Source organism: Anarrhichthys ocellatus, unplaced genomic scaffold (assembly GCF_004355925.1).
Source record: "Anarrhichthys ocellatus isolate YVR2014 unplaced genomic scaffold, GSC_Weel_1.0 scaffold7, whole genome shotgun sequence".
In the NCBI taxonomy this organism is placed as follows: Eukaryota; Metazoa; Chordata; class Actinopteri; order Perciformes; family Anarhichadidae; genus Anarrhichthys; species Anarrhichthys ocellatus.
This window is the reverse complement of record NW_022280037.1, coordinates 2,054,073-2,066,427: the sequence shown is the minus strand read 5'-3', so window position 1 is coordinate 2,066,427 and position 12,355 is coordinate 2,054,073. Positions and strand designations below refer to the sequence as shown.

The following is a 12,355-nucleotide window of genomic DNA, read 5'->3' as shown; positions in this document are numbered from 1 at the left end:
GTGTGTGTGTGTGTGTGTGTGTGTGTGTGTGTGTGTGTGTGTGTGTGGGGGGGGGTTTAGCTCTCCTGCTAACTCAAACAAATAGGCAGGGGTACAGCACCACGCAACACTGGAGCCAAGGTGAAATTCCTCTGTAGAGAGAACTCCAGCTTAGTAAATGGTGAAGGATTAATCATCATTCACTATAAGGCTCAGGCATAAAACCCTGAAGGTCTAGTCTATTACACTGTTTTTGTTAGTGAAGGACAAGCACTAAACACAGATTAAGGCCCAAATCTACTTCCTGTATTTAACCCTTTTAAGGCACATGTACTAAACATCTGGCTTTTGAATTCAACTCCAAGACAAGACCTCCTTATATTTGACAATGAACTACAAATGATGTGAGTTTTTGATGAATACATCTAGAAATCACTGACTGTGACAGTTATTGTACGTGCAAGCTGCACAATTTACAGCCATCCTTGAAACGAGAACGGGAAGAATATTTACCGTACGTAAAATAGACAAAAAGCCAAAGCTGATTTCTAAACCAGTGGGGTGTATGCGCGCGTGCGTGGTTGTACGTGGTCATGGTATTGGACAGAAAAGAAGCCTGTTGGACGGAGAGGGCCTTTGGAAACTGTTAAAAGTTAAGGAAACAAACAGCGAAAAGAGAAATGGCAGCAAAGACCTGAACTCCTGGTGCCCTGGCATTTCTCTTTATGATGGATGAGCTCAGGGATCCTAGAATAGGGAGACATGGGGGCTTGGCCTCTTTAATATCCAACAATACAATCGATGTAAAAGCAAAATTATGTCTTTCACGTCCCGGCCTTCCGGGAAAAAGACCTCTGATTGCAAAAGATTTCCCGTTACAACAAAAGTGGCCACAGGACTGGTAAGAATGCAGTCTGAACCTCGGAGATGTCAAGAGGAATTTTGAGGGGAGAAAGAAAAAAAAAATTAAGTCAAGGTTCCAAATATGAAATTTGAAATGTCTGTGCTTTCTGTATACGAATGTGTTCCCATATTAACATGCTGTTTAATGTGCAGAACAAACAGCAAGTGGGATGTGTCCTGCTGTATACTGTTTACATCAGAGCTCCAGTCCTCAGATAAAACTAAATATCCCAAACATGATGTTATAATCACTCATGATTCAGTGCCAGGAGACACAGCTGTACATTCCCAGCCATTACCGACCGCCCACATTAACTGGAAAGAAATGGTATGTTATGAGTTATGCATATGTACATTATGTTTTTTAACTCAATCCCGCGAAAAACTAAATGGAGAGCTCTAAACACAGACAACATTTTATAAGTCTGCGGGAATTACAAGGTGATCAACACAAGCACAAGATTTCTCTATTTAATTTTAATAACACATTTCTAGAGAGGGAAATTCTGCCTTTATTGAAACACAAGACATGGCTCCTCAATAATATGTATTTTACATCCATAGCCCAACAGAATCCCCCTCCGATAGATAAAACCATGCTGAGATGTCTTGCTTGTAGAACAATTGTAGAACAATGGCGCTCATTTGTAAATGGTTAACAATGGATGATGGATTGTTTTCCAGCCTACTCGTCCCTCGGTGTGTTGAACCTGACGTGACCTTACTGAGCTGATTAGAGGCTACTGTAAGCTTTGTCATGAGGGAATGAGTCGGCACTCGGTATTCAATGACTTAACACCTGGACTTTGGCTGGTGTCAGATCTCTGTCATGAGGCAGTCATGCCACTGAGTGACTGCACTTCCTCTCAACAGCCTGCCAAGTTTCTGTTGATCATCATCGAGTCGTAAAAACTTTGCAGACAAACAGTCATGATAACGGTTAGGGTGATGACGAACGCAAACTGGGATGTTCTCACCAGAATTGGGGACGGAACATTACAAAGAGTAGCTCCTGGAAACTAGCTTTAGAGACAGGACAGCACAACTTTCAGGTAAGGAGCCGACTGTCCACTCTCATTGTTCGGTTCCAAAAGCACAGTAAGTTCTATGTTTGTCGTTGTCGAAAAATTCATACGAAATAATCTGTTTTTGCTGCAAATCTAGTCTAAATGCGGGCAGTCTGAGGGCCTCGATGCGGCGGAAGCTGGAGAACACACAACAAAGGACCAGAAGAATATCCACCAAAGCCTCAGTTTGGGCTTCTAGCTCCAGTCAAAGCAATATCTGGAAGCACTTTTTACCCTGCAACAACAGACAACACGCAGCATCCCAGATTTCAGGCCCAGCATAGCTGCATCAAACCACAGCGCCCGCTACGGTCAGGCCTTAGAAAAGAAGCCTGTACAGAAATCCAGCTAGGGCTTAACGCATCAGCCCAGAGGCTACATAGCACGACAACCGAACTAAAAGAGTGAGCCGAGCCGGGGTCAGACACAAGGTCTCGTGAGGTCACTCCAACAGCACTTCACCCTGATTGCCTTGTAGCAGTTGTGTGTGGCTATAAGTGGAAGAAGGAGGGGGTTTCTCAGAAGAGAAATGTTCTGTTTCAGTCTTGAGTAAATGTTATGATAATTTCATTTGCGTGAGTAATTGTGTCTGGTCTCGCAGACTGCTCTGGCGCTGGAGCGCAGAGCGGGAGAACAAAAGAGTATCAGGCGGCACGCCCTTTGTTTATTGGACCAATATGAAAGGACTGCAGGAGCAGTGAAAGATACGATTTGTCCGTTTCATTCACATCCTGCGTGTTCCAAGTTTAATGAACGAGGAGTGTTGAGACTCTGAACAAAGGGATCCACAGCCGTGACCTGGTTTCTGCTGGAACACAATGTGCATTAGAAGACTTGCATGGCATGTTTGTCTTAATATATTCACTTTAAAACAAAGAGATGCAGCAGGTCGTACACAGTTGAGAAAAAAAAAAAAAAGAAAAAAAAAAAAAGAAGAATCTCTCCAAACCATAAGACGACCAAAAGGGCACGATCAGCACAAATACAAATTACTCCCTGTGAGAGCACAACAAAATGCTTTTAACCCTGCCATGTTTAACACAAACAAATTCCACAGAGCAGAACAAAAAAAAGAAGTTTGCTGTTCTGACACAATTTCAATTCCTGTGTTGGTACAGCATTCCAAAAGGCAAAGACAACACGCTGAAGGCGTGAGAAGTGGAAAACGCAACAAGTGATCTGTCTTGTGCAACCCAGCGTGCCTGTTCATACATGTCTGTTTGTGTGAGAGAAGCTATAGGCCTCCAGTCAGGCAGAAGGGCCTGTGCGGTGGGCTCCACTCTGGGGGGCTTTAGACGTGCCAACAGCAGGCAGGAAATCAGGAAATCAGCCGAGCACGGGGACAATGATGTGGAGATTAGAGATCAGTTAACCCCCTCCTCTGAGAGGGCTGACCTGTTTGCTCACTGACTATGACTTCCTTTTAGACACAAGCACACAATCTATGAAACACACACACACACACACACACACACACACACACACACACACACACAGCTGTACACTCACTAACCTATTCAAACCCAACTTGTCTCACAAACAGCTCTTGAAATGAGTTGGGTAATGGGTGCAGCCAACCAACCGGCAGGACTTATCTTAACACTTATGACTAAATGGCCAACATGCACCGCAACCAGGATGATGTCATCTGATGGCTGGCAACTGTTTTTTTAAGGTGGGATGACTGGAAATATAAAGTAAGAAAACTAATTGAAGAGAAGCCTCCAGCTAGGATGCCTTAACGCCTTTTGTACTCTGACCTCACCTGGCTTATCTCTTAGACTAAGAAGACTTTCACCGGCAACACACCTGGAGTGCTCTGCAATGCACGACGGGAGTTGACACTGGGGAAGATTAGCAACAAAAAAAAAAAAAAAAAAAAAAAAAAAAAAAGACGGCTCAAATGTCCCAGGACTGAAAACACTCACCAAAGCAACAGCATAGGACAAAGGTAAGAAACACCTGACGGTTAAATGCTACCATTGAGTTGGTTGTGACAGTAGGGGAAAGTCGCTCACTCTGTCTCTGTCTCAAGGATGTGCGACGTAACCGTTGAACAAGCCCCATCACGTCAAGAGAGAGTCTGTCAGGGTGCGCAGGTAGACGCTGCCTAGTTTCCTGACAGAGACGTGTGTGCATGTGTTGGATTCAAACATCCTGGATTTGCTCAGCAAGACAGGTAAGAACTAATCGGTCTTTATTTATCCTTTTGTATTTCTTTATCCTACTAGACAAACAACTGCATGAAAAGGAAAAACCTTGTAACCAATTTCTTTTAACTAGTGGTTACCTTTTTCATCAGACAGATTCCTCATCTGTCTCAAAGATGGATTGTTTACGGCCGCATTTAGGAACACCATTTAAAAATTGCTTCGTGGCCAATGTGTTTTAATGGTCTCTTTAATTTATACTTGGCCATGAAGCGTTTCCTGAACATGATACTCATGGCTGAAATCCTAAGACGCCTCCTCGGCCAAACTGACATGTTTGGAAAGGAATGCTGTTGCGTCCACGCTATCCAACCTCCCGCTGCTACTAAAGTGCCGATAAAACCTTTACGGGCCAACAAAACGTGTTTGCTGTAGTGGCTTACAAATTTACAGAGTGAGTGTTTCAAGTCACGAACACAGATCTAATGTGGGCAAAGCTGTTTGGGAGACCGTAAAAATCACAGACACTGGGCAGATTATCTAATCGGTATGCCAGAGTTGATGTACTAAGTTCTGTTTTATTCAATAAAATGATTACAGGTCACACGGAACGCCAAATTACTCTTTTAAGACTTTCATTTTAAGTATTATTGTATCGTTTCATTTTGACCAAGAATGTTTCCTCTCAAGTTCTGCTGGTGGATGTAAAATTTGTAAAATATTAAATCCCCTAACTACACTACAAAACAGATAATTTAGTAATGCCTACAGTGTTATTTATGGAATAAAAATAATTTTTCCACACTACAGCAACATAAACCGACTGCATCCCGGCTATTTGTGTTTTTCACAAAATCCGAAACATGTGTTCCAAAGTCAAGTTATCATGATTTCTGATGGAAGTTACGGTAAAACCTTGTGAAAAAACAAAACAACAAGACAAAATGTGAAGAGATACAATTCACAATTAGGCCAACAAATTACCATTTGGGAATCTGAATTGTTGTTGCTTTTGTTACTGGAAGTCTCGTGTCAGCTGATGGACTTCCTTTAGAGGAAAGGCTGCAGACCACACTTGCAGTTATAGGGAAAAAAAAAAAACTGGGATTTGAAAAGTAAATATTTAGAAATGAAAGCTTCAAAGCATTGTTGGAATATCCGTGTGCCGCAAAATTATATTGAATTTCAATAAATCAAAATCAAGTGGAGCAGGTGCAACCTCTAAAGATTGGCTGCCGATTCACATCGACTGATTCAGAGGAATACTTGGATCTGTTGCTGATTTAGAAGCGCAAGCACAGACCTGCTCAATATTGAAGCATGGTGTGAGGGAAGCCTCGGTTATCAAAAAGGGATTCGTAACGCAGCATTATCAACTTGGTATTAGACTTGGATTGGCTAAACTATAACGTCTCTTTTCTTGTGTTTGATGCAGATGGAGTTATGTTCATAAGCTTCAGCCCTACCTGAGGATTCACTGTCGAACAAAGGAGGAAATACGAAAGGATATAAAGACTGAGGATATATATATATATATATATATATAACAAGGACAAACAGAAACATTCAGGTCTATCTCAACCAGATCTGCAGAGATGCCACTTAGAACATCGCTGCAGAGGAAGCCGTCCTCTGGTCGTTGGCTCAGTAGGGGCACCAAGCGCAGGGAGGTGCTGTCTGTCAACATGATTAGCCTGCCGCTGGCGGATTTCCGCCACATCTCGCATATTGGCAACGATGCCCACACGGACAGCTTTGGAGACCTGTCCTTCCTAAAGATGGGCCACAATCTGCTTCTCCAGAGCTCCCAGAGTGAGCAGAACCTCTTCCTGGCCTGCTCTCCGCCGCCAAAGCCCCCTCGCCTGAACCTCGATGAGGCCGAGGGCTCCGAGGGCCCCGACAGGAATACGCGGCACAAGAACAACACGTCGCAGAGGAGAAAGAAATGCAGCTCTATGCCGCTGCTGGACAATGAGGAAAAGGAAGCGCAGATGGAAAAGGAGGACGGGTACAAAAGTGGGAATAATGTTGCTCCCAATCTGCCTCGTAACCTCGGACGGGGCAGCCTGAATTCAGACAGGGAGGAGGACTCCACAGAGACTTGTCACAAAACTGTTAGACAGCATGAGGAGCCGGACAGTGGCTTTTCATTCAGCCTGGATCTAGGCCCTTCAATCCTGGATGATGTTCTCCAGGTGATGGACAAACGCCAGTAGCCAGGCGTGACAGGAAGGCTTTACTAAACATTTGGAATATGGGGGAGACCCACTTCCACACACGCCTGATTTCATGGACAAGTTAATATCCTCAAGCTATTGTTATGGTTGAAATAGATCCAAAGATATATGAATTTCTGGTCCCTGGCTACCAAGTATAGACAAACAACCCTCGGGGAGAACTTGCCTCACCTTTTAATGGAAACTAACCTGAAAGAGATGACTCTGTTTGGATTATTTCTGTAAAACATGTTACTTTTTAAATCTAAAAGCACAGCAGCACCAGATATTTTGTCTATAGCACACGAACAGCATTTGTTAAAAAGTCAACATGTTCTCCTTTAAAAAAGGTAAACAAACAAAAAGAACACTGAACAAAGTTAATTTCCTCCTTAGATTCACCCCCTGTAGAGGTGGGTACAAAGTTAATGATAATAAGTTAATAATTTAACTCTCCTCCGTTGCTATTGAAATTCCCCAAACCACGCAGCGCAGCACTGACGACGGCTGTTAAGACTTAAGAGTGTTGTGTTTAAGAAAAGAAAAGCTGCGGCTGGAGTCCAAGGTCCTCGAGCTGTGATGTCTTGGCTCTTGGCGTGCCTGCCAATCTATTGTGTGCAGAGGGCAATTTCTCCTCCGCACGCATCCCAGAGGCCCCACTCAAAGGTAGACCGAGGTACCCCCCATCTCTCATTCCCAACAATGCCGTGAAAACAAACACTTAGCCCTGCTTCCAATAAATGGTGGCAGGTTGGGCTGCAGACCAAGCCAGGCCACAGGTCCAAGACCTCAGACGTTATAAAAAAAAAAATAAAAAAAAAGCCGAAGCAGGCTGTTTTCTTAGCTGCAAATCAGAGTCTGATGCTCTGGTGAGTGGCGCACGAGAAGGAAAGTGGTAAAGGGTAACGTGATACTTCCACACATGCAGGGGGTTTCGAGGGAGGAGGACCAGAGACATCCATTACTGCAGCAAAAGTCCTGATGAGGGTTTAAACACTACCTTCTGACCAAACAGACACCTGACACGTGAAAACAGCTCGCTTGACTCTCACATACACACACACACACACACACACACACACACACACACACACACACACACACACACATGCACTGCATGTACATGAAAGCACGCAGCATCAACCTGAGATGTGTGCAGACAAGTGAGGTCCACTTTGCCCGGGTCTAGAGAGAAGAGAGTCGGGACAGAACCTCAGTCTGTGCCTTAGTGGGGTGGGGGTGGGGGGGCAAACCCAGAACCGGTCGCATTCCTACGCTCCCCACGGGTCACGCTGCAAAAAATACGAACCACAAGTGTCCCACTTCTAGCAATAGATTTAGACTTCTATATATGTCCAAACAGAAACGGCAATGTTTGTGGATACGTCTGCAGTGTATTTCTGTTTTGCCGTCTCCAATTATATCTCAGATTTCACCGACCATCTTTCTCGGATATTCACATTGTGAAACCTTTTTTTTTTTTGCAATGAAAAATGTACTGTTTTGTATGTTGGGGAAGTAAAGAAAAATATCTTTCGCATTCCAAGATTGGTGGTTTTGTGGATAGAACTGCTCTCGTCAACATTTCAATAGAGCTCGTATGCGACTGTTTACACGTCCTGATGGACAGACTCCTGATTTTGGCTTTTCAACCGTCAGAAGCCACTGCGGCACGGCAGTTAGCCTTGCCTAACAGTTCCTAGAGAATGTACAGCCTTGGATTATCCACCGCAACATAGAGCACGACACTATTTCAAGGCGGGGAGAAACACGAGCCCAAATCAGACCGGCGTGACAGGCAGGATTTCATGTCGAGTCACAAAACGCTGCATTCCATTAAACTCCACTTTGAAGCAACTGCTGAGTTGTTGTGCGTTCCCAGCTCTGAGGCGCACCTGTATCACAAAGAGGTGACATTCAATAGCTAACCCAGGGTGTGTCTGCAATTTGTCACACTTTTCCAGACAGGCTACCTTTTCCAGATAAGCAGGAGAGAGAGAGAGCTTTTCAGTCATCGGACTGCTACAATGGCCCTCAACAGTCACAGCTTCATGTCAGACAGACACTGTGGAAACAAATGATTGCGCTAATAAGGGTGAAAAAATAAAATAAAAAGGTATTTTATGCCCTTCAACCATAATTGATAAAGAAAACCACCGACGCATTTGATGATATCCCGTACTTATTCATTATAATCTTATAAGCCTTGGTGTAGACACGAGTCCTTGGCTGCTATGACTCGTCTACACAAGCGCTCTCAGTGTGAAGAATCACATAAACTTAAGCTCAACAAGTGCTCAGCTACATGACTGATGTGAGAAGAAAGAGCCCATAATTGAAGACAAATTATCTTGTCTGCGCAGCACAAACTGACCGAGCTGTGAAGTATCCCAAACCCATCTGGTAGCACTTCTCTTCCTCCGAAAAACTCAATTTGCTGTCATACAGAATACCAGGAAACCCTGTCATCTCACTGAAGAGTAGCTCTTATGAGTTATTTATTTTGTCAGGTACTAGCTAAAAAAAAAAACTAAAAAAAAAAAAAAACATTTTTTGGCAAATGAGAGATGTGTCTGTCTACTGTAATTGTGTCTCCCAGTACAACCTGATGTTACTGAAATATACTGCATGGTTTCACACACACACACACACACACACACACACACACACTTTGTGAAAATAATATTGTTTGTTCTCTCTGTATCACGTCAGGATGTATTATCAAGCTATAGACGGTGAGGGCCGAGCCAACCCATAACAGCTCTCATGATATGCATGATGAATTGGGCGTAACACCATAACCATGAAATTCTGACCACAACATAATCACACCCGACTTTTCCTTTCGTGCCAAATGAGAAAATACGAAAGTGCGTTGATATACATTTCAAGCTACCCTAAACCTGTGTATCTGTTCTATAAACTGTCTGGTCTTCTGTTCCTTGAGGGTCCCATTTTACAGAGACGACTCGTCACCAACCTCGTATGTTATGGGGTGCACTGCCTGTCTCTCTCCTCTCTCCTGCAGTCTTCACCAGCCATCAACCTCATCACAATGGGTGCCAGGGCCTTCTCCTATGCTGCACCCAAACTTTGGTACTCACTTCCTCCACACATTGGTATCCTGGAATCCTTTTAAACTGGCCTACTCTCTTTCACTGCAACAACTGCACCGTATAATAGTACGATAGGGCTGGGCGATATGGAGAAAATCAAATGTCACAATATTTTTGACCAAATACCTCAATATCAATATTGCAACAATATTGATTTTTGATGAATAATTATTTGTAATGTGGATATAATAGAGGCAAATAATAGAAGAGTCTGGAAAATGACATCACTTTACTGTAATGCAGCCTTTAAAACCCAGACAAACCAAAAAGATAACACTTTTGCAATTTTACAATATCCAAAATCTAAGATATTTAGTCTCATATCATGGTATCAATTGAATATTGATATTTTGCCAAGATTTATACTCCAGTATTGAGCCGTTAGAGACCCACATGACCCAGTTTTTGTCTTTTAAAAAGGAGGGACGGGGGATCTATAGAGGAAGACGGCAGGTCAACAGTAAATGTCACATAGACGTGGTATATGCCATCTGAAAGCTGGGAACCCAAAGATTAATTGAAAGAAACTGTGAAAGTGTAAAAGTAGTAATTAAGTTGTTGCAACAATTTTTGGGTCGATACGATTTGTTACACAGATTTGGTGCTAAATTTAAAAAAATATATATATTCCACTCAAAATACCATATCAATACCTCGATGAACACCACAGAAAAAACATTTGGAGATTTCTGCAGGAATTGCATTTTTCGGTGATTGGATGGCAAGTACTTGTGTGTTGTGAAAACTGCTCAGAAACCCCTCATTGTCAGTACACGTAGGAAAGCCACACAGCTTCTAAAGTTTTATGAAGCTGCGATTATTCTAGAAGTCACAGCATTTTATTTTATACAGCGACGTCAATGTTCTCACTACTACGGAGACTAACATCCCCACATATTAATACAAACGGGCTCATTGATTCCACAAGAATCTTTCCAGTCATACCTAATTCATGCAATATGCAAATCATCCAGTATTCGAATACACCTTTTTAGAAAAGAAACACGTCTACACTACATGCACAAAACGGCATGGGATCAGCAGTGGGCGTGTCTATCAAGGGGAGACTCGTGGGTACCCATGGACCCCGTTTTCACTCACATACCATGAGGTGAGAGGTCATGGGACCCCTTCCAAAACTGCCGTACTAGTTTTAACTGGCTAACCTCACTGAGCATTACTCAGCCACCTCACTCTCGCTTTAAGACCGTCGGCTTCAGAGTGTTAACTCATTGCTGAACTATGCTCCGTTGTTGATTGTCCTGTTAATTAATTTAATTGATTTCTATTACTGGTGCTGTTACTTATTGTTTTATTACTAATCCTAAGTGATGTCAGGTCACCTTGAGTGCCATGAAAGGTGCTATTAAATCAAATTGATTATTGTTTATTATCATTATTATTTATTATATCCGATCAAACCTGGTACACAATATTAATATCAAGTTCTAACCAATAATAACAACATTATGTCCTCCTTTTGGGTCTGATCACAACAAAAGACAGAAGCCCGGTGGTCTCCCTAAACAGAAGTTCCTTATCTCCAATCAGAGAGCAGTCTGACCAGGGTCGACTGTGCCAAAAGCACGGCAACACACAATGCATCTCTTCCAGACTCGGGGGCTATTTTAGATGAGAGTGCACTTTTCGAGCACTAGCAAAGCGGCGGGCTGGAAAAACAATCCCAGAATAGCTGATCTGCTGCATCTGGTTTGTGTCGTGACAAGCCTGTGATGACTCTCCAGCTCGAGATGGAAGAAGCAGGGCTGGAACGCTCAAACACAAATCCTCTATGATGGGTTCATGTTAAATAATATGGAATGTTAAACTGAGCAATAAACCAGGAATTAAGACACGGTGATGGATGACGGTATTACATCTCTCCAGCGACACAAACCAAATGGTTGGACAGTGATTCCTTAACCAAGACAGTCTGGAAGGTGAGACGTGAATCATTAGTCAGACTCTGTGAAATCAAATGTTGATGCAGTAGCCGTTTACAGCTCTCATTAAATACTGAACTTACATGCACAGTATATGAGCCCTGCAGTGTTTCTGTTAGCACACAGGCCACAATTACGCGCCTCAAAAATAAAAACGTGACTCATTCAGAATTCACTGAGATTTGTGAACTGTGCACAGAACAATAGTAAATGACTTCACTTGACTTCAGCACTTCTTTCTTAAACATACCCATTTCCCCAATCTGTCACTTTGACAGTTTATTATGTCAAAGGGTAAAGACGCAACAAAGATCCATCTAGAGATGAAACTAGATCCTTTCCCAAAAGAGGGGACACAATTGAAAGTCAGGAGCATGGGGAGCAATTCCACACGGTGTGGAAGATGGAAGATGTGGCCCTTTACTATTTTTAAATTTGTTTAATTGGGCGCGAGTATAAATAGGGGAATGCAGTGGGGGGCCTCATGATTCATGGACAAGGTCTCTTGGGGGGGGGGGGGGGTCTTAAAGGGAACTTGTGCCCCCAGTAAACTGGAACTGAGGCTGAAGTCATAAGTCTCCATCTCTGAGCTCCCTGTAGTGAGACCCTGACTCTCTGGATTGATGAGGTTAAAGAAGCAAGCTGCTCCTTTGTGATTGCAGCTGGCTGGTGTGGGGTTGCAATTGAGGGACAGACAACAGGAAAGGAATCAGATTTTCAGATTTCAAATAGAGTCCGGGGAGAAGGACCTCCAAGGCTCTGGCTTCTTATAAACTCTATCACTCTTTCTCAAATACTTCCCCCATGTCCAGGCCAGATGGGGGACAACATTACTAATATCTACACGGGCTAACCCATTATGTAATGCGGGGCCTCCTGAGCAACAACTGTTCTCGCTGAGGGCTAATGTGAAAATGACCCGGCCAAAGGCGCAGGACCAAAAAAAAAAAAAAAAGAAAAAAAAAAAAAAAAAAAAAAAAA

General features: G+C 43.1%; 2 protein-coding genes across 4 annotated transcripts in view; one reads left to right on the top strand and one right to left on the bottom strand.

Annotated features, from left to right (window-relative positions):
• The window catches only part of dnajc17 (DnaJ (Hsp40) homolog, subfamily C, member 17), a 51,011-nt gene that overhangs the window by 24,309 nt on the left and 14,347 nt on the right, over positions 1 to 12,355 (bottom strand). The window lies entirely within an intron of this gene.
• On the top strand, positions 1,895 to 7,855 carry LOC116383307 (cdc42 effector protein 3). Of its 2 annotated transcripts, XM_031847033.1 has the most exons (5): positions 1,895 to 1,934; positions 2,047 to 3,624; positions 3,731 to 3,900; positions 3,985 to 4,128; positions 5,535 to 7,855. In XM_031847033.1, exon 5 carries the CDS (start codon positions 5,695 to 5,697, stop codon positions 6,313 to 6,315), a length of 621 nt encoding a protein of 206 aa, XP_031702893.1. In that variant the 5' UTR covers positions 1,895 to 1,934; positions 2,047 to 3,624; positions 3,731 to 3,900; positions 3,985 to 4,128; positions 5,535 to 5,694; the 3' UTR covers positions 6,316 to 7,855. The 2 variants fall into 2 exon arrangements, with proteins under 2 accessions (XP_031702893.1, XP_031702894.1); XM_031847034.1 differs by having other exon boundaries at positions 2,047 to 3,900; positions 3,985 to 7,855.